The 27,754-nt window shown below is 42.2% G+C and overlaps 3 protein-coding genes across 4 annotated transcripts in view; all 3 read left to right on the top strand.

Moving 5' to 3' along the window:
* The first annotated feature begins 2,013 nt into the window (after positions 1 to 2,013).
* On the top strand, positions 2,014 to 2,993 carry LOC118781407 (transcription factor HES-2-like). The gene is made up of 4 exons (XM_036534438.1): positions 2,014 to 2,103; positions 2,219 to 2,314; positions 2,472 to 2,559; positions 2,665 to 2,993. The coding sequence occupies exons 1-4, from the start codon at positions 2,014 to 2,016 to the stop codon at positions 2,991 to 2,993; spliced, it is 603 nt and encodes a 200-aa protein (XP_036390331.1).
* Positions 2,994 to 9,523: 6,530 nt separating this feature from the next.
* On the top strand, positions 9,524 to 10,629 carry LOC118781405 (transcription factor HES-2-like). The gene is made up of 4 exons (XM_036534435.1): positions 9,524 to 9,646; positions 9,767 to 9,862; positions 10,032 to 10,119; positions 10,229 to 10,629. Exons 1-4 carry the CDS (start codon positions 9,557 to 9,559, stop codon positions 10,555 to 10,557), a joined length of 603 nt encoding a protein of 200 aa, XP_036390328.1. The 5' UTR covers positions 9,524 to 9,556; the 3' UTR covers positions 10,558 to 10,629.
* A 1,814-nt stretch (positions 10,630 to 12,443) lies between these two features.
* Positions 12,444 to 27,754, top strand: part of acot7 (acyl-CoA thioesterase 7) — an 86,616-nt gene continuing 71,305 nt past the window's right edge. Inside the window, exons 1-3 of one of the 2 annotated variants that reach the window (XM_036533840.1) lie at positions 12,444 to 12,611; positions 22,920 to 23,037; positions 24,898 to 25,054. In XM_036533840.1, coding sequence (XP_036389733.1) covers positions 12,568 to 12,611; positions 22,920 to 23,037; positions 24,898 to 25,054 — 319 coding nt within the window. In that variant the 5' untranslated portion in view covers positions 12,444 to 12,567. Of the gene's footprint in view, positions 12,612 to 20,486; positions 20,596 to 22,919; positions 23,038 to 24,897; positions 25,055 to 27,754 lie in introns of those variants that run through there. The other variant, XM_036533841.1, reaches the window with a different exon arrangement.

Consider the following 27,754-nt stretch of genomic DNA (forward strand, 5'->3'; position numbering starts at 1 on the left):
GGGACCACGCCGATATTAACCAATGTTTTTTTTTTTTTCGTAATCGTAGACGTTTACTCAATCTATACTCCATATATACAGCAATGCCGTTTACACACTCAACTTCGTCAACATTGTTTATTGAAATGAGTGCTTTATGATCTGAATTACATACCTCAATTAGCCGTAATTTTCGATCATCGTGAGACATCTATCGTCTCCCTTTATTTCATTAGTTAATGTTCGTTTGGCTTGGGGTGCGTATACAAATTATAGAATACAAGGTGCCTTGTTTTATCTAATATACATCCTGCTTGACTACACGCTATGAACACGTAGTCTGTTCCACCATCCAACAAAGAATTCTTACTCAAGTTATGATGAGTTTCTCCAACCTGCGATTACAAAGCAGGAAAATTGTTGGTAACATCTCTGCTGGGCTTCCCTTGTATTCAATCACCACTAGCCTCTGCCCCCATTTTGATGAGCATGCAGATGGGACACCGACGCCAAAGTTGTTTGAAAATCACGTAATCCAAACAGAAACTGCATGCAAGAAGAATCGAGACCATGCAAGGGTCGGATACCCGCAAGTACAGCAATGAGAGGCGTAGGGGGGTTGGTAGCAGACGCCCATCTGGTGCTAGTGGCTCGTGCCTGACGCGTGAGACTTTTCCATGGGGACAACGCGAATACACATCGTACACATTTAGCATTCAAATACATACTATTAAATAATTGAAATATAGCGTTATGAGAGATGCGCATCTATGCACTATATGTATTTCACAATTTATTTATTCTGATGACGGAACTGGCCTTTTTGAAACTTTAATGGTACTTATGTTAAATGGAGATGAATGGAAATGCACCAATACACGCATATGCGTAATGTGTACTCCACCCTCTACACATGAATTGAATACGCGTACAAATATATATTATATAGGCCTACATGGGTGTCTTTGGTTCAGATATTGCACGACCGCTTGGAAGGACAATTTTCGCTCCTCAACCCCGCGTCCCCTCCCCTCCCCCTCCCTCTCGGGCAAATACAGGTGAACGTAATGTGTGCCTCACAGGTCGCCATGGAAAAAAAAAACTATTGTTGATTAGAAATTTCTAACAGATGTTATTTAAATATGGCTTGGCTTGGGGATCTGATTCTGTAATTGAAACATTGCATTACCCCGCTCTGCTCAAAAGCATACAGCGTTTAGTTTAGTCCCCCCCCCCCCCCCCCTTTGATATTTTTCATAATCGCACATGACTGTATGATGAAATGATAGAAATAAAGCTACAAACCTGGTTATAATTTTGTTTATCATTCGTTTTAACACTTTATGCATAGAAGCAATCTAAACTTCTCATCTTTCTTTAAAGTTTTCTCTTAGCAAGTAGCCTATGTATTCTGGGGCATATGCTCCCCAATAAAGACTGCAAAACTTTGGTCTGTTTAAAAGTCTACTTTTTTACGTATATCGACATTTTGGCGTTTGTATTAATGTATTTAAATGTGCATATTTAGAGAAAACACGAATTCTAGGAATGCATATGCATGTAAAGTACAAGAAATAAAGTAAAACTCCATTTGGCCTTATTGTCATCCATTATAGAATTTCACCAAAATATTTAAAATAAATGAATGCGTTTAGGAAATATTCATTTAACTGAACACTACTTATTCGCATCATTTATACGAAACAATCGCTTGGCTATCTGTTTCATTGACGACTGTTACTTACTTCTTTCTCAACCATAAGCGTTCACATTCATAGACCAGACATTATTAGAAATCATCGTTTTTAGGTTAGACGTGTCCAAAGCGTCGGGCAATATCACTCAAAAGCGCATATGGTGTTTTTGGTGTTCGAGACACCCTCCCAAAGGCATAGGTTTGTGCGTCAAAACTACTGCGCAATAGCTTGGGGGGCGCTTCCCAGACGCCAACATCCCCTATAAATACCGAAGGCAGCCACCGCCTAGTCACTGCAGCTCACTGACTCTTTGAAAGCGTATCTATCCTCGAGAACCATGAGTCCCAGCATCACCTCCGACGCCACCCAGTCATACCCCCAGCGGATGACAGTGGCCAAGAGACGAGAAGCGAGCGAGCTAAGAAAGGTTTGTCCGAGAAATGTTTCAAAATATCAAAAATTTTGAAGTTATATTTCTAACAATGGGCGAATTCACAGCTTTGTGTCAGGTGGACTAAATTGCATCTTAACGTCTTTTCCAGACTTTGAAGCCTTTGATGGAAAAGAGAAGGCGCGCGCGCATCAACGAAAGCCTAGACCATCTGAAGGCTCTCATCCTCCCTTTGATTGGCAAAGATGTAAGTTTGAAATTATTCATTCAATCAAAGGAAAATTATATTACAAATAAGTCTAATTTGTTCTTCACACAAAGTTAATAAAAAAAAAAAAAACTTTAAACCAATGAATGAAAACCGCCAGGATCTAAACACGTGCTTCCAACATTTTCTTTTCCAGAACTCAAGATATTCTAAGTATGAGAAAGCTGATATTCTTGAGATGACCGTGAGATTCCTCCGAGACCTGCCCGCTGCCCCTGTAAAAAGTGAGTATTGTTATTATTGAGTATTTATTATTACACGCATTTTATTCGCTATATTTTACTTTCATATTGAATGGAAAAACTCATACGTTTTGCTCTCAATTTCAGGTCCAGCTGAAAGTTACAAAGAGGGCTACAAAGCATGCCTTCAGCGCGTCTCCACCATGCTCCCCAAAACCAACCTCCTCGACAAAGACACCTGCCAGCGTGTGAATGAGTACATCCAGCAGTCGATGTCGGCGGTCGAAGCGCCTGCCTGTCACAACTGCAGCGCCCAGAGCTCCCGCGCCTTTCCTCACGCTAACCAGCGAGTCCCGAGCTTCAAGTGCGCCGGGAGCTCCAGAAGCGAGACCCATTCAAACAACAACGGCCTGCCTCTGAACAGACCGCAGCCGGTGCCACAGGCCCTCACTGCCAACATGTGGCGACCATGGTAGATTCAAACAAGTACATTAGAGCTTGTCAGTGTGTTAGTAAATGTTGTAAAATATGTGTATGTTAGCTAAACTGAAGAAAAAAAAACACAAATATTTCTGATGTTAATGTGCGCCAAAGAGATTAATTGTACTATTGATGTTGTATTTTGAAATGATACAGGTGAAGCATTGGCATGCCAGTTAAGTATTTGGCCTATGTTAATGTACAACTTTCATCTATGGTTCAAACCCAGTGTTCTGTGTTAATATGTTTGAAGAATATGTCAATTCTACGAACTTTAATATTTAATCCTTTTTGGGGTTGAAATGAATATGGGTTGTAGACAACACCTCTGTAAAACCCCAAGGGTTATTTTGTTAATGTGTATTTGCGCAATTGACTTTTGTATAGTGGATCTGTGCAAAGTAACTGTAAGCACTATGTGTTAGAGCACTGATTGCAATAAAGACGAAGCTTAATGGGAAGCAGCATTCGGAAGATAATCTCTTGTAATGCACATGAAATTCCAATAAAATCGAATTATGAGTTCCAAAAATGTTCCTCGTTTTGTCTCCCTCTCATCTCACCGACGACATTTGATTTTCAATTTCCGATTTTGTGGTGGCAACGCAATAAATTGGCAAAACATTATAAAAACACCGACAATGAACACAGACAATAATAACAGAGACAAAGGCATCATCCTAATATAAACCTCTTCAAACCCGTGTATACAGGATGGATTCTATGCTGTGTCTGCAAGATCCAATGCTTTATTAATACGAAGATGTTAATAAAGCATTGGACTTAACAAACTGGTGTTTCCTGATTACCTGTGTACACACTGTTGTCTTTCAGTTTCTTCAAATTTCATTTTTATTAATGTTTACAATCCAATATTTCACACTGGAAAAAAATCTCAAGAACCCATTTTGAGCAGATCACAGCTATTAACTGCAGATCTTAGAAAGAAGCATAGTATCTGGCTTCAATCAGCTGAATTGCACCCAAAGATTTGTGTCACATGATAAATTTAAGAGACCATAAATTGGATACTGATAATACATCACAATGACAAAACAATCATCTTTGTAAAGAGGATGATTATGTTCTTACTACTGTTATTAATGCTCTTATTGAAGAAATATTTGTATTATTTCACAATACCCTGAGCACATGTCAGGGAGGAAAAGAAACAGCCTTGCCTGGTTTCTTTCTGAAAATAAAAAGGAGATGACAGTGTCTCATTTGCCAAGTACTGACACCATTAGATCTTTTTACAGCCCTGTACCCAGCAGTGGAATGATAAGACAGTATCAAGTCTTTCCAAGATACAAAAAAGGAATCCCCACTCCAGAGTATAAAACACCTTCTCTGCACTTGATGGAGACCACCTGATGAATGCTGTTTCCAGCTCTCCACAAGAGATTACATTACATGCCTGTTTAGCAGATGGTCTTACCCAGAGCAACTTGGATATCATCCATTTATAAATCTGAATATTTACCACAGAAATGCAGGTTAAGTACCCTGCCTAAAGATACAACAGTAGTTACAAGAGTTACAAGACCAACACTGCACCACACTGTTGCCCTGAGATAGAGAATTTTATGCATGTTATCTGTCTTTTATAAATACTACTTGATCAAGGTGGGTCAGGAATGGAAGAACTGACTCTATTCTAGTCACCAACATCTTGGTTAGTATCTTAGCATCAAACATTATTTAAAGACACCTTTGTAGAATTGCTGTAGTACTGAGGGTCAGTTCCCTTTTAATGTAGCAATGGTACAACAGCATAACTGGAAGCCTACCAAACTTCAAAGATACACAGATAGTATTGATCCTTAGCTCACTTATATTATAGATATATTATAAATATTACATTAAATGGCTGTGAACAGTCTGATGCCTTCTTGAAGCCCTGCACCATTACTTTACCAAAGAAAGGTGATCTTCAACTGCTTCAAAACTACAGAGGTATCACACTGTCTCCCATTGTTTCAAAGATCTACAACTCAATACTCCTTACCAGGATCACACCACATTTCAATCCAATTCTTCAACCCAACCAGAATCTTTTCAGGAAGGGCAGATCAACTCTACCCCAGATTCTTGCCCTCAGAAGAATCATCGATGAGATGAAAATTTACAAGAGAAGAGCAACCACTGTGTTCATAGATTTTTCAAAGGCTTTTGACAGTGTCAACAGGAAAGTTATGCTGCACATATTTCTGAATTATGGCATACCCAAGGAAATTATAAAGGAAATTGTAATCATGCATCATTGCAATGTTTCAATAATTCAATTCTACACATCAGTCATAACAAATAATGTTTTGTCACCTTTTCATTTTCTACTGAAGCCAGCCTGTCTGAAAGCACATATTTGAAGTTTATCTGGCGTTACATTAATTTGTGATTTTGGTGCCACGGGAAAGTTTTGAAATGTACTAAAAATGCAAAGTCTGTATTTATGAAAGTGATATTGACTGCAGTCAGTTACAAATACATAGTTTCTGTGTGAAAGCAGGATTCCCTTGTGAGTCATATGTTAGTGTCCTACCTCTTTCCATTCAAATGTTACAAAAAATGTGAAAGATGATTTTGGCAATAAGCAAATAAGAGTCCTGTTTTCAACTTTTGTACTAGAAAGCTAACAGCTCTACAGCAATTGTAATATTCACTGAATGAAAATATGATCTTGATCATTTCTGAGATCTGAATCAAAAATTGAAAGAGCCACAGATGACCGCATTGTGTAGTAGATATTTGTAGATGGCCATTCTGCTGTCTTTAGTCTACACAGAACGTGAGAGACGGAAAAATGTGATCCGTCACAACATCACATTTATAACATCTTATTTGCACATTTGCTGACGCTCTTTTTTAAACTGAATTATTTCCCATTGCAAGGATCTGTTATTAACAGAAGACAAAATCACAAAGGCAACAGGTGACACACACTGCCATAATGTGGTACAGGCCCAGCTTCGGTCACACTGTGTAAAAGCATGGTCGCTGCTTTACCCAAGAGGTGTTTAAAATCATGAAACTTCATGATTTTTACAGATCACTATTTTAAACAGCATGAACTAAGATTTTGCTTTAACAGCTGCTTAGTGTTAACTCTTTTAGTATTAACTCTTTGGATGTGAATGTTACAAAAAGGAAGAACATCTGAAGGCATATATGACTCAAATATATTGTTTCATATTGACCCTTTTCATAAAGAAGCAGGATTTTTATCGAGATGGCAGTGTAGCACAGTGGTAAGAAGCAGGGCTTATAACCGAAAGGTTGCTGGTTTCATTCCCCGCTGGGGCACTGCTGCTGTAGCCTTAGGTAAGGTACTGAACCCAAAATTGCCTCAGTAAATATCCAGCCGTGTAAATAGATAACATGTAAAAACTGCCCCGTGTAAGTCAGTCTGGATAAGAGCATCTGATGTTCTGATAATGTAAAGAGGTTTCGTTTTCTCCAGCGTCAGTGACACGAATGTAACTGTAAAAAGGTTGATCCATGTTGGAAATGGAACGTTTTCAATGTCTATCAATGAAACAGTCCAAATAAAATTTATACATTTTACATTGCATACAGATGACTTCAAGGCTCATTTAGTTCATCTTTAAGTTAGAAATAAGTGCACCTTTTAGGTATTGGTTTCTAAAAAAATCAAACTGGAACTGAAGACTGTTCTAATTACAATGTTGCGTTTTAACACACATACACACAGCCGCACAATATCCGTAAAGGCGCATCGTTGGTGCATCGTGTACGCCGCACGCGGAGCTACTTCTCAAAGAGCGAAACCTTTTCTGTAATCCCGAGTGCTGCAGCTCCTTTCAATTTAAGGTTTGATTTGATTTTGGCAGCACTTATACTCCTTGTCGGTTTGATACAGTTTCTTTCATTGAATTGTCAGGTGAAGTGAATAGAGTTACACGATATGGGACATGGTCCTTGAATGACCATACTAATTTTACTTGACTGTAAATAAATAAACATCCCACACAATTTAATTCTCGCTCAGGCGTTTAGTGTAGGAAAGAAACGTCATTTCCAAATTGACAGGAAATAATCACATTTATAAACTCATTATTTATACACTAAGATCTTTGAACGTTGCTTGTTAGACAGTGAGATCATTTGTCATCACCCTCTGTGGTTAATTTAACCTCCATTTAAATGTACGTTTTATTCCGAGTTAGTTTCGTTTCGTAAAAAAGGGAAAGCAACCAAACCTAAAGGTCTCCGGCTGAAAGGAGAAGGCCCCCTTCGTCAAGGTCACACAACCTCTGTCTACCATCCCCCCATTTCACATACCGTACCTTTTAATTCCCACATACTGAAAAATTTTTAACAAAGGATCCCTGTCCATTCGGCCTGCGCAGATGGGACACCCACGCCAAATTTGTTTAAAAGACAAAGGGAATTCTAACCGAAACCCTTAGATGGAAAAAGTTTCTGATCCGAAATCCCAGGCTCTCTGACTGGTTCCATCGCTTGTTAATTGAGGGCCTTGCGATGCGCGTATCGATGTCACTCCATCGCTTTGTTCCACCGAGAATCACTGCCTGATTGAACAACCAGCGTTCGCAAGCTGTCTCGTCTCCAGGGGGGCAAATCGGTGCTAATGCTCGGGACATTTTCCACGATACTTTTATACGTTTTCATAGTCCTCCACAAACTGTTTAGTCTATTCAACAACGGTACTCAAAGGTTTACACGTAACATACTACCTAAATACAGTTTCTTTAGTTAATGGTAGTAGGACAATGAAGTTATACTAGCTTCCTGATATTGAGAATCCAAACAAAAAATGGCCCAATTCCCTTTTTGATTTAATATTTTAGAGATAATGTTGCTCTTTCAGTCTGGGTGGGTGTCACATTTTAATTCAATGCATAAGCGTGAAAAAACACAGGCTGCAACGTCAACAACATTTCACTTGGACTCATGAATAAGTATTCATACAGCGACGCCATGAGAAACAAGAAAAATATTTCGAGGTTCTATTATATGTGATCAAAATCTGAAAAACAAAAAAAACTTAGCATCGATCCATTGAGTTCCCTGATGTTCCGCCAGCACTAGCCCCCGCCCCCACCAACCTTGACAACCGTGCAGATGGAACACCGACGCCAAACTTTATTTGAAAAACATGTAACCCAAACAGAAACTCGATAGAAAAAGATTCAAGACCAAGCAGGGGTAGAACACCCACAAGTACAGCAATGGGGGGAGGTGGTTGTGGGAGGTGTGTGCGTTTATGTGGGGGGTGGGTAACAGACGCCCATCTGGTGCTGGTGGCTCGTGCCGGACGCGTGAGACCATTCCATGGGGGAAACCGCACTACACAAAGTAAATATTCATAATGATAGAAGATATGTATAATACAAGCACCTATTATCTCTACGAAACCCTAAATTTTCATCTTTTCGCATTGAATACAGAAAAAAGACAAATTCCAAGAGCAATGCAGCCAACATACACACTCATGAGTAAAACTAAGAGCACACGTTTACCCATTTTATACATGGCCCAAATGAATACACGTACAGCTGGAGATACATTTACTTGTATGTTTTGGTTTTAGCTATCGCCTGACTGCTTTATGAGACCAAGGAGGTTTATAACGCGCAAGTTTCCGCGTGTACCTACTCCTCCCCATCCTCTCCACCCTGCACAGGTGAAGGTACAGTCGCTGGCACAGATCGCCGTCAAACAAAAAAACTATAGCTGCTTCGAATTTGCGAGCAGATGTTATTTAAATATGGCTTGGCTTGGGGATCTGTTTCCTCAAATTAAATTGCCTAGTCCGCCTCAATAGTAGCCACCCGCCGAAGCCAGACACCCTAGCCTCCACCTTGTGGTCTATGTCAAACATTCTCAACAATCTCCATGGGCTTCCCATTATAAAAATGTTGATCAGAAAAAAAACATGCTATTTAAAAACTGGCATGCATTAGTGATTCATGAATAAAAATGCATGTTCGGAAGGTGGGTTCAGACCACATGTGGGCCAATACCACACATGTAAAACACGAGGTACTAACATAGCTACCTTCAAATATTTACCATTTATTTTATTTTTTCGAACCAGCGTTGGTGACAATACGTTTGATAATGTAACTTTGTAACTATTTACACACACTTGGAAGACTTAATGGATTTAAGATAGAATGTTTCAACAAAATTCTGTTTAATTGTAACATTCAGAATCGCAAATAGCCCGTAAACTCCTGGCACTCTGATGGTCATATTTATACATAATCATTAAAGCAACACACGAACACATAAATGCACATATATGTGTTTGACGTTTCCATCAGAACCCACATGCCATCAGTGGCAGCGCTAGGATTTGCATTACCATAAAAGACAGATGGTAATCTTTACAAATCTGGCACGTTGGATAGTCTCCCAAAGGCATTGGTTACAGGGACAAACCTATTGTCCAATGGCTTGGGGGCGTTCCTCTGACGCAAAGTTCCTCAATAAATACGGAGGACCGCCAGGACCCTGCACTATTCTGCTTACGGAGTTCTTGAAAGCACGTTCACGTCCTAGAAACGCCAACATGACTCCCAATCCCTCCTCTGACGCGATCCACTCGTATGCACCAAGGCTAACGGTGGCCAAGAGAAAAGAAGCGAATGAACTGAGAAAGGTAAGACGCCAAAACGGCATTTCAAATGCATATTGCATATTACTTTAACATGTCCATCTCGTTCTGTGATGTCGTGGCTGTGTATCAGATGAACTCATTTGCGCTTAACCTTTATTTTAGACTCTTAAGCCGTTGATGGAGAAGAGAAGGCGCGCACGCATCAACGAGAGCCTCAACCAGTTGAAAAGTCTCATTCTCCCGTTGATCGGCAAAGATGTAAGTTGCTTTATATTTACCAGTAATTGTAATGTGCATTGCATCAGTATTACACACATTATAAATTAGAATATGTAGCCTATTAATCTAAGAAAATTACGTACAATGCATGGATGAAACAATGCGAAACTGTATTTTTCCTAACGGCTGCTTCAACATTCTCTTACAGAATTGTCGGTACTCGAAGCTCGAGAAAGCTGATATTCTTGAGATGACCGTAAGATTTCTCAGAGATATCCCCGCTTCGCCAATTAAAAGTGAGTTTCGTGTTTTGCTTCTTCATTTTATGTATGAATTGCTTTTTTCTGTTGTTTTACGTCTTGGAATGAAAAAGAAAACTAAAATGTTTTGAACACTCATTTTTAGAGCCATCCGCCAGTTACAAAGAGGGCTACAAAGCATGCCTTCAGCGTGTCTCCACCATGCTCCCCAAAACCAACCTCCTCGACAAAGACACCTGCCAGCGTGTGAACGAGTACATCCAGCAGTCGATGTCGGCGGTCGAAGCGCCTGCCTGTCACAACTGCAGCGCCCAGAGCTCCCGCGCCTTTCCTCACGCTAACCAGCGAGTCCCGAGCTTCAAGTGCGCCGGGAGCTCCAGAAGCGAGACCCATTCAAACAACAACGGCCTGCCTCTGAACAGACCGCAGCCGGTGCCACAGGCCCTCACTGCCAACATGTGGCGACCATGGTAGACTCAAGGACAATTGAACCCCTCATAAATGTGAAGTAATATTGTAATGTTGATGTATTTGTAAATATTGCTATCCACCAGACCATAAGCAATGATATGTGTAAATATAATGTGCGCCATAGAGATTAATAGCAATGTACAGATTATGAAATGTAATGACTGTTTTCCCTACAGTCTTCGTTTTCAGTATTGCATACTATACCAATTAAGCATTTGGCCGTTGTTAATTTCGCGGTCAGGTTTCAAGCCTGTTATGTTTTCATTTCGGTTTGAAGTTAATGTATTTGTAAATTCTATGAACTGATCATATTTAGTCCTCTTTGGGGGTTAAATGAATATGGGTTGTAGTCAACACCCTCGTAAAACCCAAAGGGTTATTCTGTGTATGTGATTTGCACACCTTTAATAAGATGGACCTGTGCAACGAGGCACTATGTAAGCACTTTGTGTTATCACACTGATTGCTAAAACAGCAAGTGTCCGTTTATGCTGTTGCAATTTTATTACAATGGAGATAACGCAGCTGATATTGATTTGTATAAATGTCCTTATTTAATTTAATGACTTCGTTGGATATGTGTTTTTGAAATAAAACCAACCAAGAAAAAGCGCGCGAATGTCTCTGTCTACTTTCAAAAACCTTTTCAAGCATACAACAGTATTGTCTTTCAAATATGCTTTAGGAAAGCATTACGTCTGCGCTGGGTCGTTGTGAGACGGGTCACTCCGATCCACCCAAAGCGCGTGAACTGGCTGTTCGTGTTACCGCTAAGCGAGAGACACACCCCGACGTCAATTTGAGATGACAAAGGAGTTTCGATTATCTTCCCCCAGACACTGCATCACAAGGCTGCTGTTATTTTCTACGGTCGGTAGCAGGGACCGTCAGAAAGTGGCTTGCGGGACGAGTTGCATTCTTAAGAGTAGGCCTACTGCTACGTCGTGTTTTGTACGAGACAATTGTAATGTAAATATAGCTGCACTCCAGCATTTGATTTCTGTTTTCAAACTTTGTATCACTTAATATAATATGCCATGATAGCATGGTCATCATCACTTTGAGAAAATGAAAGTGAATTCATTTGACAAGACTGACCTTCTCCACAATACATACGCCGATTTGAATAGTTTCAGTCAACAAACGGTGTAATATAGAATGCACAACAGCTCATGCAATCAAAACAGATTTGTAACAATTCCAATCTATGACAACAAAGAAGTCCGAAACAATTTTGTTACAGCGTGGCCTATATCCTGAACAGGTCGCTTACCGTCACCGCGTGCACAGATCGCAGTATTACGTGGTCTTTGCCGCCACCTCGCGGTTACTTCCAGAACTTCCGTTGTTTAAATTATGGCAAATGTCATACGTTGGATAATGCTGGATTCTGGGTCAAACGGAAGTCAGACGTTTCAAATACATGAATGTACTATGTTTTAACACTAAATATGAATCGATTTATGGTCTCTCTAACAATGGATCGCAACATTTCATAGGCAGGCAGGCAACAATCTTTCCGTTCTAACATCCGCTTTCACAGCAGGCGCAAACACGTATGCACACTCTTTGCAAGCCTTATCTTCTGCCTAGTTAGGTTACTTGTCCTACATTTTCCCAAACACGTCTAGTTTTATGTTTTCGAGCAGATAAAGCGTGGGTAAACGTATATTATTACAAATGCTATGTTATGAGACGGAACTAGATGGAAACAAATATAAAAATGCTAATTACTTCTCTACGATACATAATATTTTAGACTATAAAGACAACGATACATACACATGAACGAAACCTTAAACCATAATTATTTTTAGGGGGTTTATGGGGAGTTGTACGTTAAACGAGATTGAGGTTCCTAAGAATAGACGAATCCCTGAAACCCATTTCGCTTGAGCAAGCTAACCGGCTGCTGCGCTCAAGTCTGTCTGAGACAGTCGTTTCTCTTCTCTCTGTCTCTGCGCCCGGCGTTTCTCGCACAGAAACATCCACGAGAGCAGAAAGCCGGTCGTCATGTCTGAAGCCAAGTCTGCAGCCTTCTCCATCCAGATATGCAGGTGAGATATAAAAAAAAATTGCTATGAATTCGTCAGAATGAATACATTTGGTGCTAGTGGAGACCCAGAGACTGTAGCTAGTCTGCGTTCGTTTTTAAAGCGGCCAGATAATCCGTAGCTTTTAGCAGAATTAGATTTCGCTACCAGTCTTTCCAGCCACTGGGCTATGTACTGGACACGCAGGGACCAAACATGCTTGATGGCACCTGTCCTACGGGATACGTGTGTTGGGACATATTGATATCTCAGACTGTGCATGCTAGCCACATGTAGTATGTAATGACCTTAAACGATGCCGGCATAGTGCAAGATGCGTGATCGCAAACAAGGACATTTTGAGGTCATTATCAGTAGAATTAAATTGCAATCACGCACAACGCTATGCCAAAATGTTGGATCCAAAACACTACTGCAGCGCCAAAGTAACAAATTGCAGGTTAGCTGGCTAGCTAGCAAGTAGCTATGGATTAAACCGTGGCCCGTCAGCGTAGATAGCAACTGGGGATGATATTATTTATAGCTAACAGTGAGTTCAGGTAAGGCTTTTGATAGGATTGCCTTGACTCCTCTTTAAAAAATCTGCTTCGCAAAGCCTCATTTTCATGCATGTTACCTAACGTATTTTGGGGGATAAAGCCATACTTTCTACCTGCACCCTTAATCTATCAATGGGTTTTGCTGAGTATCACTGAGACAGCGTTTTTCAACGGAGCATTCTGGGTGTTACAGCAGTAGGTTTATGGATAGCTAAATTCCCCACTGGTCGAAACTGGTATTGCACCATGTCATACTGCATAAAATATACGTCATCATGTGATGCCGGTAAACGGTAATAAAATGATTCAGTGGGCTGTTCATCAGTTTTCAGTGTTTTCAACGAGAGGATAAGTTATTTGTCACGAAAACATACATGCGTATGTGTAATCTTTATTATCGCAAGGAAGTTGAATGGTAAACGTCCCCCCCCCCGAAAGCACAGCTACTTAGCATATCAAAAGATGAAAAAGAATCTGATGATGAACTTCAAACTTCTGTATAAATTTGGTTTAAATATATATAACGTTTGGAGATCAACAGTTTGGTAGCAGGTTGAGTTTGAAACGTTGAAAGCAGTACTGAGGCTAAGGTAGTATCCTTCCCTGAGCAGGCTAATACCGATAGCCACCACAGCAACCGCAGTGTTTCGGTAAAAGCTCAGGTGTCCCTCCCATGACTGACCTCCTTTTACCCTGCCCCTGCTACTTTTGGTTGGCACTAAGCGTGGACAGCTAGGCCTGTCTTTGCGGAGACCAGCTGTCATGACGGAGACGCAACGGCCACTACCACGCTGTTATTTCAAGACCCGACAGATGATGAATTGCAGGGAGGAAAGGGGGGGTATAATCAGTCTCAGATTGAACGGAACAGGGCCCGCCCTTATCGCAATCACTGTGAAGTAATATGTGGGTTTCAAAACTGGCCTCTCACTCAGAGCAACCAAGCTCAGTCAACAAAGTAAATAAAAAAAAAAAAAAAAAAAAAAACTTTTGAATTAATCGCCATACATTGTAAACAGCAAGTGAGTGATATTTTTACAGGAAGTCCAATGTTACTGTCTCAGTTAAATCACACACCCGTCTGACATGGCTACAGGGTGTAAGCTTAGTAACTAGCTGAGTTTATCTGTACAAACATGCAGGTGGTAAGGTTAGACACTGCATACGTTTTAAAATGACCCTTTTTCAAGCTATTGCAGTCCCTGAGGTCTGAGTCTAGTCTGGGCTACATTATCCTTTGTTCTCAGCACTTAGCACATTACATTGTCATTTAGCAGATGCTCTCATCCAGAGTGACTTACATAGGCTATAACTTTACATGTTACCCATTTATACAGCTGGATATTTACTGAGGCAATTCTGGGTTAAGTACCTTGCCCAAGGGTACAGCAGCAGTGCCTGAGCAGGGAATTGAACCTGCAACCTTTTGGTTAGGAGCCCTCCTCCTTACCACTATGTCACACTGCCACCCTGAGGCCAGGTACATTTGTTGGCAGAGTCTGTATGTAAAAGTCTGTTGTGTCGGCCCCCATTCCGCCCCCCTGCCCCACCACTGGGCCTGCAGTTCTTGCTGAAGTCGTCAACATCCGTGTTGTGGAACTCAGCGTTTTTCAACAGATCAGGTCTTAGACGACAGGGTCATTTATTTGGTTTCTGTAAACTGTGATGTCTACAGATGCCTCTAATGAGCTTCTGGATTAGCTGGTTACTCTGCAATCAGAATGAACAATCTCCAGTTAAGCTGCATGTTACTGATGAGGCTCTGGGAGCAGAGATTCTGAGCTTTTCACTACGTAGGTGTGGTTAGGGAAGACTGGCTGCCTAAATACGCTGCTCCTCCAGTCAGGGTCAAAGGGTCATGTGGTATGGTGGTGAGGGGTTGGTGCAGGCTCTGGGCTCACATGTGTGGAGGATGCAGTGACTTCATGTGAATCTCATCAGGTGGGTGGATGTATGTGGGTGGTGCCTGGAGACAGAGCCGCTCAGCTGCTGGGCATACCCTTGTGGTGGATTTGTATGTGCAGGCCGAGTAGATATCACAAACTGAAGGGCATCTTGCTTGGTGACAGTTGGGATGTGAGTCTTACCTGTCTTTTGTAGTGGTGGTCCATGTTGGCGACCACGCTTTGCAGATCAGAATCAAGTCCGACTTAGGGAAGCGATCAGGATTCAGAGTACTCAAAGTACTACTGGTGTGTTGAATAATAGATAGCCCTACTTAAATCACACACTCACCTGCTAGTGAGCTATTAGTTGCATGCAAGTTGCTGGCTGGTCATGAAATATACAGTGTCCCAGGCTGGATTTGGAGTACATTTATAATGAGTCTGATTTTTAAAAGGGAAGAGGAAAAAAAAAAGGTTGCAGGTTAAAATAAAAAGAGCCAGTAAGCTAGCAGTATAGTAAAATTAAGTAATGATGGCAAGGATTAAACAATCATTAAAATAAAGTAACAGTGGAATGGAATGATAAAGAATGAGGCTAAATGTAGCTACATCATAATTATTTAACAGACACTTATCTAGAGCAACTGACATACAAGTGGTCATAGTTTTATCCATTTATACAGGATACTGGATATTTACTGAGGCAACTGTGGGTTTAGTACCTTGCCCAAGAATACAACAGTGCCCTAGCAGGGAATCAAACCAGCAACATTTTGGTTACAAACCCTGTTCCTTACCACTATGCCACACTGTATCACAACGCATTGTTTTGTGTAACTGATCCCTTCATGATGAACTCAGATCTTAAAATGGCAATGATGGTTCCAATGATGTGTTTCTTTGCCATTTCTAAGAAAAAAAAAAAGTCACCTGGTACAGCCAGGGAAAGATGAGAAGTAACCACTGGGTTTTGGCCGCAGTTAAGCAGCCGTTGAAAGAGCAGTGTCCTTGTCTTGCTGACTGAAGGTTACCTTCCCTTTACCGCTAAATGTCAGAGAGATACTGATAAGGGTATCCCATAAAGTCACAGGCCTGCACAGTATCCATCTTGCCCCTCAGTTTCAGTTTAATACTCTATAATTGTATTGTTTTATCAAACCATTGACAGCCACAATCTACCCTGCTTATGCAATAAAGCATGTTCCTAGAACATCACATGCATTCCATTTAAGTTCAAAGGTATGTGGTTTCAAAGAGTTATCTGATGGCAATAGCACTGATTTCCTTGTAGAAGATCACAATCCAGAAAGTATTGACCTATCTTCAAGTGAAAAGCAAAGGGTTTTTTTTCCTCTTAAAAATTTTATAACCCAAAATGACAAAGAAACCAGCCTACACAACCCAACAGCCAGGACACAATGAGCCTCTCCCTCTGGCTTGCCAGCCACACCTGTATTTAATCAGCCTGTAATTAGTCAGCTGTGGCTTGTTAGCCAATAGGCTGGTTCCCATACAAATTACCAAAATGAGCACACAATTAACATTTAGTTTCTAGAGAGAGATGAAGGCCCCTCTTCACAGTTTCCATTCCTCAGTTTAGTTTCACTCCTAATTGTTGAGCTGTGCTTATTTTATCCACACAAAGCAAAGAGCTATTATGCTACCAGGACTTGTTGGCTTAGAAATTCTAATATTGTATAAAGGTGAAGGTGCATTCAGTCTGCTTAGCCTTAGGGAGCTGTAGTCCTCCCACTACGGTGATAAGCTGTGTGTTCTCAACAAGGGTGCCTTGAAATAAGATGTGAATTATAAACTGCTAGCACACTACCTACTCCAAAAATACAATTTACACAGCAAGATGGCATTGACCAAACACTATAAAATTAAGCCTTCTAGCTCAAAGTTGTTACACCTTTGGCAGGTTCATATGAACTGTTTGCACATTAAAATCTATTGTTTTTAATCACTGGTTATCTACATCTTAAATCTATGAAAAACATTGTTAAATGTGCTAGTTAGCCAGTTAATAAAGTCATTACAATCAAATGGTATGCACAGACTACAGTTGACCTCAGTGGCTGGTCTGCAACATACAGGCTAAATCTTGAAATGTACCATGATACTGTTAGTATGAAGGCACTTGTCCACTTATCCAGTCTTTTATTAAATGCTTAACTTCTAGTGTTTGTAGTATTTGTACTGTAAGTATTTTTCAGAGCTTAAGTTGCAGTATTTGTGGTACTTGTACTGTAGTCATTTGAAGATCAGCAGATTTGCCTGAAATTTCTGTATCCTAAAAAGGTGTGTCATTATATTTAAAATGTTGAGAACTACTGGTGTAGAAAAACTGGACAGAAGGACAGAAAAAAGACAGAAAAACTGTCTCTTAACAGAACAGATTCCTGCTGCTCGCAGTGCGTGAGCCAGTGTAAACGAATACCTGGCGCTCTAAGGGTTGAATAAAGGGAACAGATGATAAGACGATGCCACATCCATTCACCCAGCTATTATGCACGAGTCATTTGCTTTAAAGCTGCGTCGGCTGTCCAACCTGCACTTTGTCATTTCTTCAAAATGTTACAAATTCTAGGAGGACTGAGGAGTTTACTACTGGACACAAAATGCTTTGTGAGTTACTGCCACAAATTCAGGTGAGATACCTAAGTTACGACCTTCACGTGCTTTTATATATTGTCTACCTGATCATTTCTGTTGAGCAGTGCTTCTCAGGTGTGCTCAGGAAATGCAAGAACATAATTTTATTGTAGGTTTTGGGCAGATCCTGGATGCAAACAGTTGCTGAGTTGCTGAGACACAGCTTTGCATCGTTTCTTTATTAAGGCTGAACGCTGCAATGTAGCCGCTGGTCCGTAATCCCAGGAAAACACTGTCTGCAGTTCTGTCTTTGTGATTGATAATTTTTTTCTAAACCGGTGCTCAGAAAGCGCTTTCCACTTTGCCCACTGATCGCTGGAATGCAAGTTAGAGCCATTGATTATCCTTTCTCAGAGAAACATGGTGCACATTAGACCCTGGGTGGTGGTCTGTGAGGCAGAACATCCAGAAGCATCTGCATGTTACCCAAAACCGAGCGGATACTCAGTATCAGTAGGAAAGAATTAATTTTGTTTGGCTGAGACTGACAGCCTTTCAAACTAATTTTATGTGAACAATATTTGTTCCCAAATGTTAAAACAAAACAAAACAAGAACACTAAAAATGTATTTGCATTTTTAACAAATGTTTTGTAACTTAGAAACAAGTTTTAGGCTATGGTATCCAGTAATTATTGTACAAACGTTGTTGCAGTCAGCTTTATTCCTCTAACTGTGGAGTAAAAAGCTAACATCATACAGTGAGTATTTACAGTACCTTAACAGAGTATCAAATATTCATGGTTTTCCTTAAAAAAAGGCATACACAGGCACGTTTACCATTATTGTCTAGGCTTTTTTGTGTAAATGTCTCTTAATAGGCCACACAGTATTAAAACATCTGTCCCTAAACTCAAGGTTGTGTAATGGCAGACAGTTATAGGTGTATGAAACTCACTCATCAAAGATTTACTGAAGTCCCTGGCTCTTGCAATCCGTGGAAGAGGTTTGGGTCAAGCAAATGTCCCACCAAATCTCCTAAATGACCAGGATTATTATCATTCATCTTCTTAGCAAATAGCCTTATTTCCTGTATGATATCCATTTCATTCTGGAGTAAATCAGGTTAAATACCTCAAAGTTACAACAGCCAAGGCCCATGTAAAATCCCACAGTCTTCAGGGAACAGGTCCAGTTTTTTGACTAGTATGTTACACAGCATTCCAAGAAATCCTACTAGCAAGAAATCCCTCTTCTCAAAAGCATACTGATAATGTTGGCATTGCCCCCGTGAGCTAATATTTATACCCAGCAAGTTAAAGGATAACTTGTTTTACTGTTATTACCTCACCATGGCATGATAAGAGATGAATAATACAATCAAAGCATTATATTTGCTTACACTTATCACTAGTACCATAATCATTTTTCCACATGTCATAGTTTTATACTTAGAGAAAGAGTAAGCTGATCTGAAATGTCATTACACGAGTATGATTCTTTTACATATGATTAGCTAATGCGCATATTTCTGATTCCATTCACGATTAGTTATTTTTCCAGTGTGTTCCCTACTGTCCTGAAAGGGAAAAAGAGGTTTTTCGTCATTAATCTTCCGTTAAATAGTGGGTATTTTGAGTTAGGTCAATTTGTACATTAATACTCAATACAGTTGACACACTTTCCGTGTTTGATCACTGTGTGGCTTCATGGCTTCATGTGGACAAACATTCCACCGCCAACAATAAGCATTGACCGAATGTCTGTTTGGACCCCAGCAAGCGCAATGCTGGCTAGCCCTTGCCCACTCTACCTTAAAAAAGCCCGCACGGACACGTTTGTTGGGCAGCTGCTTCTGTGTCTGTAGCCTACATTACAGGTACACAAATTTACATGTTTAACGATGATGCACTTTTAATCCCGACCGTTTATCTCAGTGCCAAATGGTACATTTTTATGTTTCTTGCTGATGTCTTAATTTGATTACTACTTGTATCATTCAGTCATCGCTGCTTTCTGGGTAAGACATTTGTCAGAGGGGAAGAGACCGCGATTCCTTCTGGTGATTAGCTCGCTAAGTGACAGCGGAGATGGGCAGCAGAGCCGGTCTTTCTGGTTAATGATTGGCCAATAACTCATCCGTTGGTGAGTAAACATCTGTTGCAAAAGTGATTCACTTCCCAGGCGTCGTCACAGCAGCCCCCGCCCTTGGCGGCTTCCGAGCTTTCCGTCCAAACGCTCACCCCTGTCCTCTTCGTAATTGTCTTCACCAGAACTGTGTCTACAAAAGGACAAAAATGTGCACATATACACTGCCCGCGAATCGCAGTGAGGTACCCAGAGAGTATAATTGTTTCCATCTTATTTTTACTATGACAACTACCGCGATTCCCTAACAAGGAAATAAACAGGCCGTTTCCAAAAACAAAATGTTAACGTAAAAACTGCCCAGTCCATCCGTTTTTAGAAAGGTCAACATGTTTGTTTCAAAAATCCATCATTAACTGGAATGCTTCTGCGGACTGTACATAGCGTGAGTAGCTCTCGGGGAGTACTAATATTACGCTCACGGCAGAGGAAATTCCGCTTTATTCAGAGCTTAAACCACAAGCCGTTTTCGCCTTTGGTGATATTTCCTGTGCTGTCTTCCGCTGATGAAATTCCCATGGCAACCGCTTGGAGAAGTCCACTCTCATTGGTTAAGGGCCCTCTGGGTCGAGGAAGGGTAAGAAGGTGAAGATCCAGTCAGGCTGACGATGAGAAGAGAGGCGGGGTTTGTTTGACGTCAGGGCTGGCGACGACACCGATGTGAATTATGAATGGAAAGCAGTGGCTTGAAAAATACACATCACAGTTTGCTAGGCGGGACTTTAGTGTAAGTCCTCAGAACGTCTGTTACAGGCAAGCTGTCACAGAGACTGCCCTCGTTCACAAGGCTGGAAATGGGTTCCCAACACCAACTCAGCAGGTACAGCACACACACCCCCACACACACATGGGTGCTCAGACACACACAGTTATACAGCTCGTTAAACATGTAATGCTTGTCTAGTTTCTAGTTTATTGTTTATGCCGTTGAAATGGGAATGCAAATGGTGAATTTAATTTCCTATAATATTTGCATATGCTTTTGGCATCATAATGAAATTTAGATATACTTTCAGAATATGCTTCTGACATGCCGTTGGACTGCAGGAAGTTACTGTATGACTTTGCTATGTTGGCATTCAAGTTTTGCCAGTCCTATCAACAAGTAACTTGCCTTATGCTATGTGATGATCTTTGTTGATTTAACTTCAGTTTGTGAATGCAAAAGTAGTCATCAAACATTCATAATTTCCTCTAGGTTACTGCCATATGTTGGCAGATTCTGAAATTATCCTTGGTTCAACCCAAGTGACACTGAATAGAGGCTCATTCAGAATGAAGTCAGTAAAGAAACAATAACCAGGAAACTGTAATGAAAGGAAAAGAAAAATAAGGGCAATGATAGATGTGTAATGTCCATAGAAAGTAGCATATTCTGGTCAGATTAGTGTTTAGATTGTGGATTTGACATAGTCACACTTTAATGGTTACAGCACATGTCACTTGCTTGCCAACCAGCTTTTATGGATGACATCAAGTCTCTTTGACTCATCGAATTAGGAAGATGGAAAAAACTTGCCATTTGTTTCCAGTTTGTTGATGAGATTCATGGAGTTTACGGCCAAGTACACATGTGAATGCCTCTGATGCCTGTTTTCGCTCTCCGAGTGACTCAGCCATTTTAAATGTAGAAAAGGAAACTGGAAGCCGATCACATGCAGGATGTGGCCGACTTCATCTCTCCTAATCTGGCCCCTCTCTGCCATGTTTCTCTGTGAGCGTACATAGTTTTCACAGGGCTGTGCTGGGCCACAGATCTCATGGGGTGTTTGAGGGGAGCAATGGGGGGGGGGAGCGTCAGTGTGGTGATATCACACTGCCAGAGTAGCTTCAATTAGACAAGTGAGGAGAGAGGGACATGGGCACATTCAAATGCACAGCAGCGCAGAGGCAATGATGGTAATATATCAAGCATGATTTGTGTGTGTGCTGGGGGGGGGGTGTTCCATAGGTTTCAGGTTACACAACTCTTCCCCGCATGGATAGCGTCATGGTACTCCCTGTGCTCCTCTCCTTGCCTCATTAATTTCCGATGCCAGGGCACATGCTAGAGAGGAAACCCCGCAACCGTCTAGCTCGGACACGTTGTCCATTTCACAGGTCAGCACAGACCGATTCAGAACCACAAACGAAGCAAATGAACCTCTTGCCAGGCACGTGGTGTTATGGAAATCAGTCAAGTGGTGGTCTCTTCTGTGTCATAATGGCAGGAGAATGAGCTGGAAGGGTTTTATTTATTCAGTTTTTTTTTTTTAAGTTCAAAAAACACCTGAGCCATTTTCAAGCGTTTCCCTTTTGAGAGTTTCCAGCTGTCGCATAAAAGCCTGGAAGCCTCAGATCACACTGCGACGATGCTCAGCAGTAATTTACAGGTGCTAAAAATAAGAATTTATGGAAAAGGGAGATGATGACAAGCGAGAGAGACTTGAGGATATTTGTGCTGCCTGTCTGTCACCTCTGACGTCCTGTGAGGCTATGCAGTGAGAAAGAGAGGCAGACAAGAGGGGGACATCAAAGGCAGCAGGCTAACAAACATCAGGAGAGAGAGATACAGGCTCTTTGGCTTTCCCCACCTGGGACATTTCTCTCTCACACAACAGGCTGTATGGACCACTAACCTATATATTATTTGTAATAGCCAAGGGTCACCAAAGGTGCCTGTAGGTTGCTTTGACACAGTGTTTAGTAAATCCCCTTTATGTAAATTCTCCTTCACGCTTGTGCAGTATTATACTTTTTTAGGCTCAAGGAACTGACACGTGAGATGGCCACCGTGAAAGAGTGAGATCACCCGATCCAGTTACGATCAGTGTGATATGCAAATGTGGAGCGAGTGTTAACGTCCCAGCTAGGGACGCGACCCGTGTTTGTTTAATGAATTCGACTGGGAATGCACTGGGTAGCCTGGGTATGACATCGGCATCTGGCTTGAGAGTGGACCATCTGTGACTCCTGAAGGGTCAGAGTACATCAAGCGCAGGATGAAAGGGCTGGATGACCGCACAGCGGCGTGGGCCGAATGGACAGAGCAGCCTATGGGTTTTGAAGCCCTCGTTAGTATGTGGCGAGGGTTTGGGTCAGGTGGGCGTTCCCTGGTCACCGGATTGCCATCCATGCCTGTGTGTCCCGCCCTGTACCCTGCAGGATCATGCGTCCTGATGACGCCAACATCGTGGGCAATGTCCACGGCGGCACCATCCTGAAGATGATCGAGGAGGCCGGGGTCATCATCAGCACACGGCACTGCAACACCCAGCCGGGGGTAAGGACCTGGGCACAGGGGCCATGGGGCACCCCCTCTCCCTGAACCAAGGGGTGTGATTCCGTGCATGGGTATAGGCTGAATTACAACCTATTCCCCTTTTCCACCCCCCCATCTCTCTCTGTCTATCTCTCTCTTACACACACACACACACACACACACACACACACACACACAATGACAGTAATCATTAGTGTGTACAAAACCTGTTGATCACAAATGCATGTGCCTCATATGGACATGCACATACACATGTGTGTGCACTTTCTTACACAATGCACTCCTTGTGTCACATACTCACACGTACATACACATTCACAAACTCTCCTCTGTATATGCTGTGTGAATACATTGCTATTTAAATTTTATTTACACAACAAATGGTAACAGATCTATAAAAAAAATACTTGAAAGTTCATATTCATATGCAGCACCAAAGGTACCTACTATCCTCTTTGACCGTGATTTGGTGTAATTACGATTGAAGTGCACATGGTGTACTGTGCACGTAATTATGAAAGATAAGCTGTCTGATGGAACCGGGCAGGTAAACTTTTTTCTGTCATTGTTAGAGATGCGATCACCTGAGATACAAACAAAAGCAGCTGCTCAGATGATGAAACAGATCCTGGCCTGGCATAAGCGTAGACATCACATTGCATTGTGCCTGATGTACCGGTAATCCACGCTGGTAATTATTTCCGATGCCTAAAGGGCTGCTGGTGAGCCGCAGATGTGCCACTGCTTGTCTAATGCAAACTCGGTTGAATGCGAAATTAGAATGCTGCAGGAACATCCCAGGTGACGTGAACGGGGAAAATTTCTTCCTAGTGGCTCTATGCCAGAGTTGTTCATAGGTCTAATCTGCCTGCTCTTAGTTTTGCATGATGATGTCCTTGGTTTGTGGGTGCGGCCAGCTTAACCGGGCCAACAATGATTTGAAGACAAAGAGGCAGTCACCTATTCAAATTTAATATTTACCATTTTACATTTATTTCTCTCCGTTGTACCCTTGCGGTTGATGGCTATGCGATTCCTTGTATCCTCTACCTGCCTTCTTTCTCTAGGATGTTAAAGAGATTACTTTTCAGTTGACCTGGCTAAACCAAGGATAAGCAAATTGAATTAGTTGCTGAGTTTTGCCACAAAATGCTGTATCACTAAATTATTAGTAGGTCTCCAAAAATATGTAATATCAAATATCAGACATTGTAAAAACAGCTGCATTTTTCGTATTTTAATGATGATATGCATGCATTAATCAGGATTGATGAAAATGGCTGTGCTGTATATTTGAGTCCTGCAGTGACAGAGGTAGTCCACTAGATGGTGCTTCACTCTTAGTGATATCCTTGCAGTCTTTGCAGTTGATTTCAACAGACACCAGGCACTATTACTCATGGTTTCATGGCTCTGGTGCCAGTAAATCAATTGAAACGCTGGCAAACAACATAGCCAATTAAGCTCATATAAAAAATGTCATTTTTATAGATAAACGTGCAAACAGCAAAACCCACTGATGCTGCTCACAGTGATGGAAGGACCCCACCAGCCAAAGTTGATCTTAAAATCTGGACTCCCAGACAGAACAATCGTAGCATGACAGGGTGTCAAGAATCAAGAATGTAAGCATTTTTTGCAGGCTATGGGGGTGCTTAGGGGTGCGTTGCACTCCAGATGGACCCTAGTGCCTTATATATAGTGTCCTTATATCCCTATGTCTGCATGGTATATATGACTTTTTGTGCACCCCTGGGGATTGCAGTGGCACCCCTCTGTATTATCCCCTGCCACTGAGCCTGGTTTTTTGCCCAGTCCGAAGCCTCCACGGCGCTACAGTCTCTCCCGTCTGGTCCACAGGACCGCTGTGTGGCTGCACTGGCCAGGGTGGAGCGCACCGACTTCCTGCACCCCATGTTCATCGGCGAGGTGGCGCACGTCAGCGCCGAGATCACCTACACCTCCAAGCACTCGGTGGAGGTGCAGGTCAACGTCATGTCTGAGAACATCCTGACAGGTGAGTGCAGGAAACATGCCACAATGTAGCGGCGTTGGAGTGTGCCCTGATCTTTACATTGGCAGTGATATTTAAGTAGTGTTTCAAATGCTGTTAATATGGAATGGTATTTAATGATATTAAGAACAGATTTTTTTAATGATATGGGGAAAATGGGCATGACATTAGTTGAGATTCAATTTACTTAGTAGTTTTCATTTACAGTAAAACCACTAGATGGTGTCCTTGCTTAAATGTGAAGACCTTGACATGAAATGGCCACTAAAGAAATGACTGCTTAAGAGATGGCTGTTGTACAGTTGTACTATTTGGGAAAGGCTATTTTGTGATATTGTGGGCATGTCATTGTTTGGTAACAATGACTTTGATTTGTTAGCTAGCTAATACTGTTTATTGTAATGACACAATTGGTCAATAGCTTGCCCTCAAAGCTGTGTCTTAAGTTTCTATGAAGTGTCAATAAACAATACATCAGACTCAGACATATATAATGTATGATTGAATCTGCACAGTTTAGGTAAATCCAGCAACTTTCTGCATACTGTGTTCACACAAGATAAGAGCTGGGAGCACAGAACTGTTTCACCAAGCATTATGATTGGTTAGAACATCCCGCCATGTATACAGCGTGTTGGTGCCATTGGCTGGATCACACAGCACATTATAACTGGTACATATACGTCCCGGTCCCATATGTTCCAGGCAGGCAGATGCATTGGTTCATTTGTAGAACCAATCCAGAAATCTGGATCAGCAGACGATTACAGTGCTGCCCTTTACAAACTGACTGAAATAAAAAGAATGGGGGGCCAAAAAATTATTCCAAACAAAAAAAGGAAACAAAGATTATCTACGACCATAAAACCTCCAAGTGTCAAATGGCACATCCGGAATACGCAGTGTGACACAGTAGGTAATAAATGTAGATGTATTAAGTGAGATTCCAGTAAACCACAGCAGGTATTTGCGCACTAAGGTGACAGCAGTAGCAAGCAGAGTACAAAAAGCCATCCCAATATTGCTTATCGAAAAACACCCACACACTGGCTGCCCAAAAGCAATAACTTGTGCAAAAAGAAAACTAAAGCTTCAGTAGGCAGCCTCCACCTCCTTCACCAAACTGAAAATTCAAGTGCCATGGCAAGGCTTCACCCCTCTCTTACTACCAGGAGTGTAGTCCCCCCACCCGTTCCAACCCCCCCCGAGTGCATGTCACACAATGGAAGAACGAGACCCATTCATCAGTTTGGTGACTAAGGGTGTGTCCAGTCCTTATCACGCTAACAAAACACTTCTTTAGTGAAACTAGGCCGAAGGTAACCGTGGCAGAGGTGTTACCGGAAGCGAGGGCTGCTCCTGCGTCATGATGTGTTACTGTTTACAGTCTGGAATTGTGACAAAGTGCACCTCTGTGTGCGACATCGCTCGACAAAGACGAAAAGTAAACACGTTCTGCGGGCTGGCGAAAAAATGCTGCTGACCCACTGCAGCCTGCTTATAGTGGCTCGAGGGGACTGTTAAGGAAATTCCTGTGATCAACACAGATTCTGAGATCAGAGATAGTGATCTGGGAAGGCGGGCTCGGTGTGGTGATTACCGCTGAAGGGCTCTGACGGCAGTGATAAACACATGCCAGCGGCGGAGGCCAGCGCTTGCGCGTAGGACGCCGCGCGGGAAGGCCGCCGTGGCGTGAAACCGCGGCGAGCGCAGGCTATCCGGCCGCGCGACTGCTCTGTGATCTCAGCGGCGAGCCGGACCTGCGGTCGATGACTGGGAGCGGTGGCGTTGATGCTGTAGGATTTGGCGCCGGCCTGGGCGGATTCCGTCCTCTGTTTCTCTGAGTTACAGGTCAGGCCCCTGAGCACGGTCATTAGCGGCCTGACTCTGCTCTCGTAACGCCACTGAAAGTGTTTCAGGATCTCATTTCCAGGTTGCTCAGCGGCTTAGCACAGCAAGGTCTGGCTTGTAAGGTTGCTTTACAGTACAGCAGGTCAAAACCTTTTATCCCTCAGATATTAAAAAGAATTGCAGCATGCCGGTGCAGAGTGCCTGTCTGCGTGGCTATGCTCAGAGATCGGATTGGCTGCTGCCCCTACACCCCGTCTTACCTGAAGATCTTTCAGCTCTCACCTTGCCCAAAGACCATCAGTGGCTCAGAAAAAAAAAGATCAATAGAGGAAAAAAAAAAGAGAGGGAAGACGGAAAATGAGGAAGACATGCAATACTAAAACAAAGGAAGTATCCCCGGGCGCCTGTTGCCACAGCAACTGCTTTTTCATGTGGCAGAAACAGGGCCAGCAGTGCGGGGGCAGAGCGGAGCGGTGACAGCACAGCTCACGACGCAGCAGGCACATCCTAGGACACCCCTCTGGGGTCCACGCAGCTGGGGAGTGGCTGACCTTTGATGCTGGGAAGCCCATGATGTCACGGGCCATGTAGTGACACGAAGTGCAGCACTCCCATCTAGTGTTAGAGGCCTGGCGAAGAGAGGGAAGTTGTCAGTTTGCTGCAGACAGCGTGTATGTCAGTGGTCAAACATTTTTCTTAACAACCACTGCAAAAAGTGACCGTTTGGTTCTTTCCACTCATCTGTTTTTTTTTTGGGTGCGTCTGCACGCCTCACTCTCTCACTCTGTTGCTTAGGCGTAGCTCAGGAGGTGGTGGGAGGGGCTTGGTTTGTTCGTTTGGTTCAACGTAGCT

Source organism: Megalops cyprinoides, chromosome 7 (genome assembly GCF_013368585.1).
Source record: "Megalops cyprinoides isolate fMegCyp1 chromosome 7, fMegCyp1.pri, whole genome shotgun sequence".
NCBI classification, from domain to species: Eukaryota; Metazoa; Chordata; class Actinopteri; order Elopiformes; family Megalopidae; genus Megalops; species Megalops cyprinoides.

Coding starts and splice junctions, on each gene's coding strand:
- LOC118781407 (XM_036534438.1), top strand. CDS start 2,014: ATGAGTCCCAGCATCACCTCCGACGCCACCCAGTCATACCCCCAGCGG. Junction 2,315..2,471: donor TCCCTTTGATTGGCAAAGAT/GTAAGTTTGAAA, acceptor TTTCTTTTCCAG/AACTCAAGATATTCTAAGTA. Junction 2,560..2,664: donor GCCCGCTGCCCCTGTAAAAA/GTGAGTATTGTT, acceptor TCTCAATTTCAG/GTCCAGCTGAAAGTTACAAA.
- LOC118781405 (XM_036534435.1), top strand. CDS start 9,557: ATGACTCCCAATCCCTCCTCTGACGCGATCCACTCGTATGCACCAAGG. Junction 9,647..9,766: donor AAGCGAATGAACTGAGAAAG/GTAAGACGCCAA, acceptor CCTTTATTTTAG/ACTCTTAAGCCGTTGATGGA. Junction 9,863..10,031: donor TCCCGTTGATCGGCAAAGAT/GTAAGTTGCTTT, acceptor ATTCTCTTACAG/AATTGTCGGTACTCGAAGCT.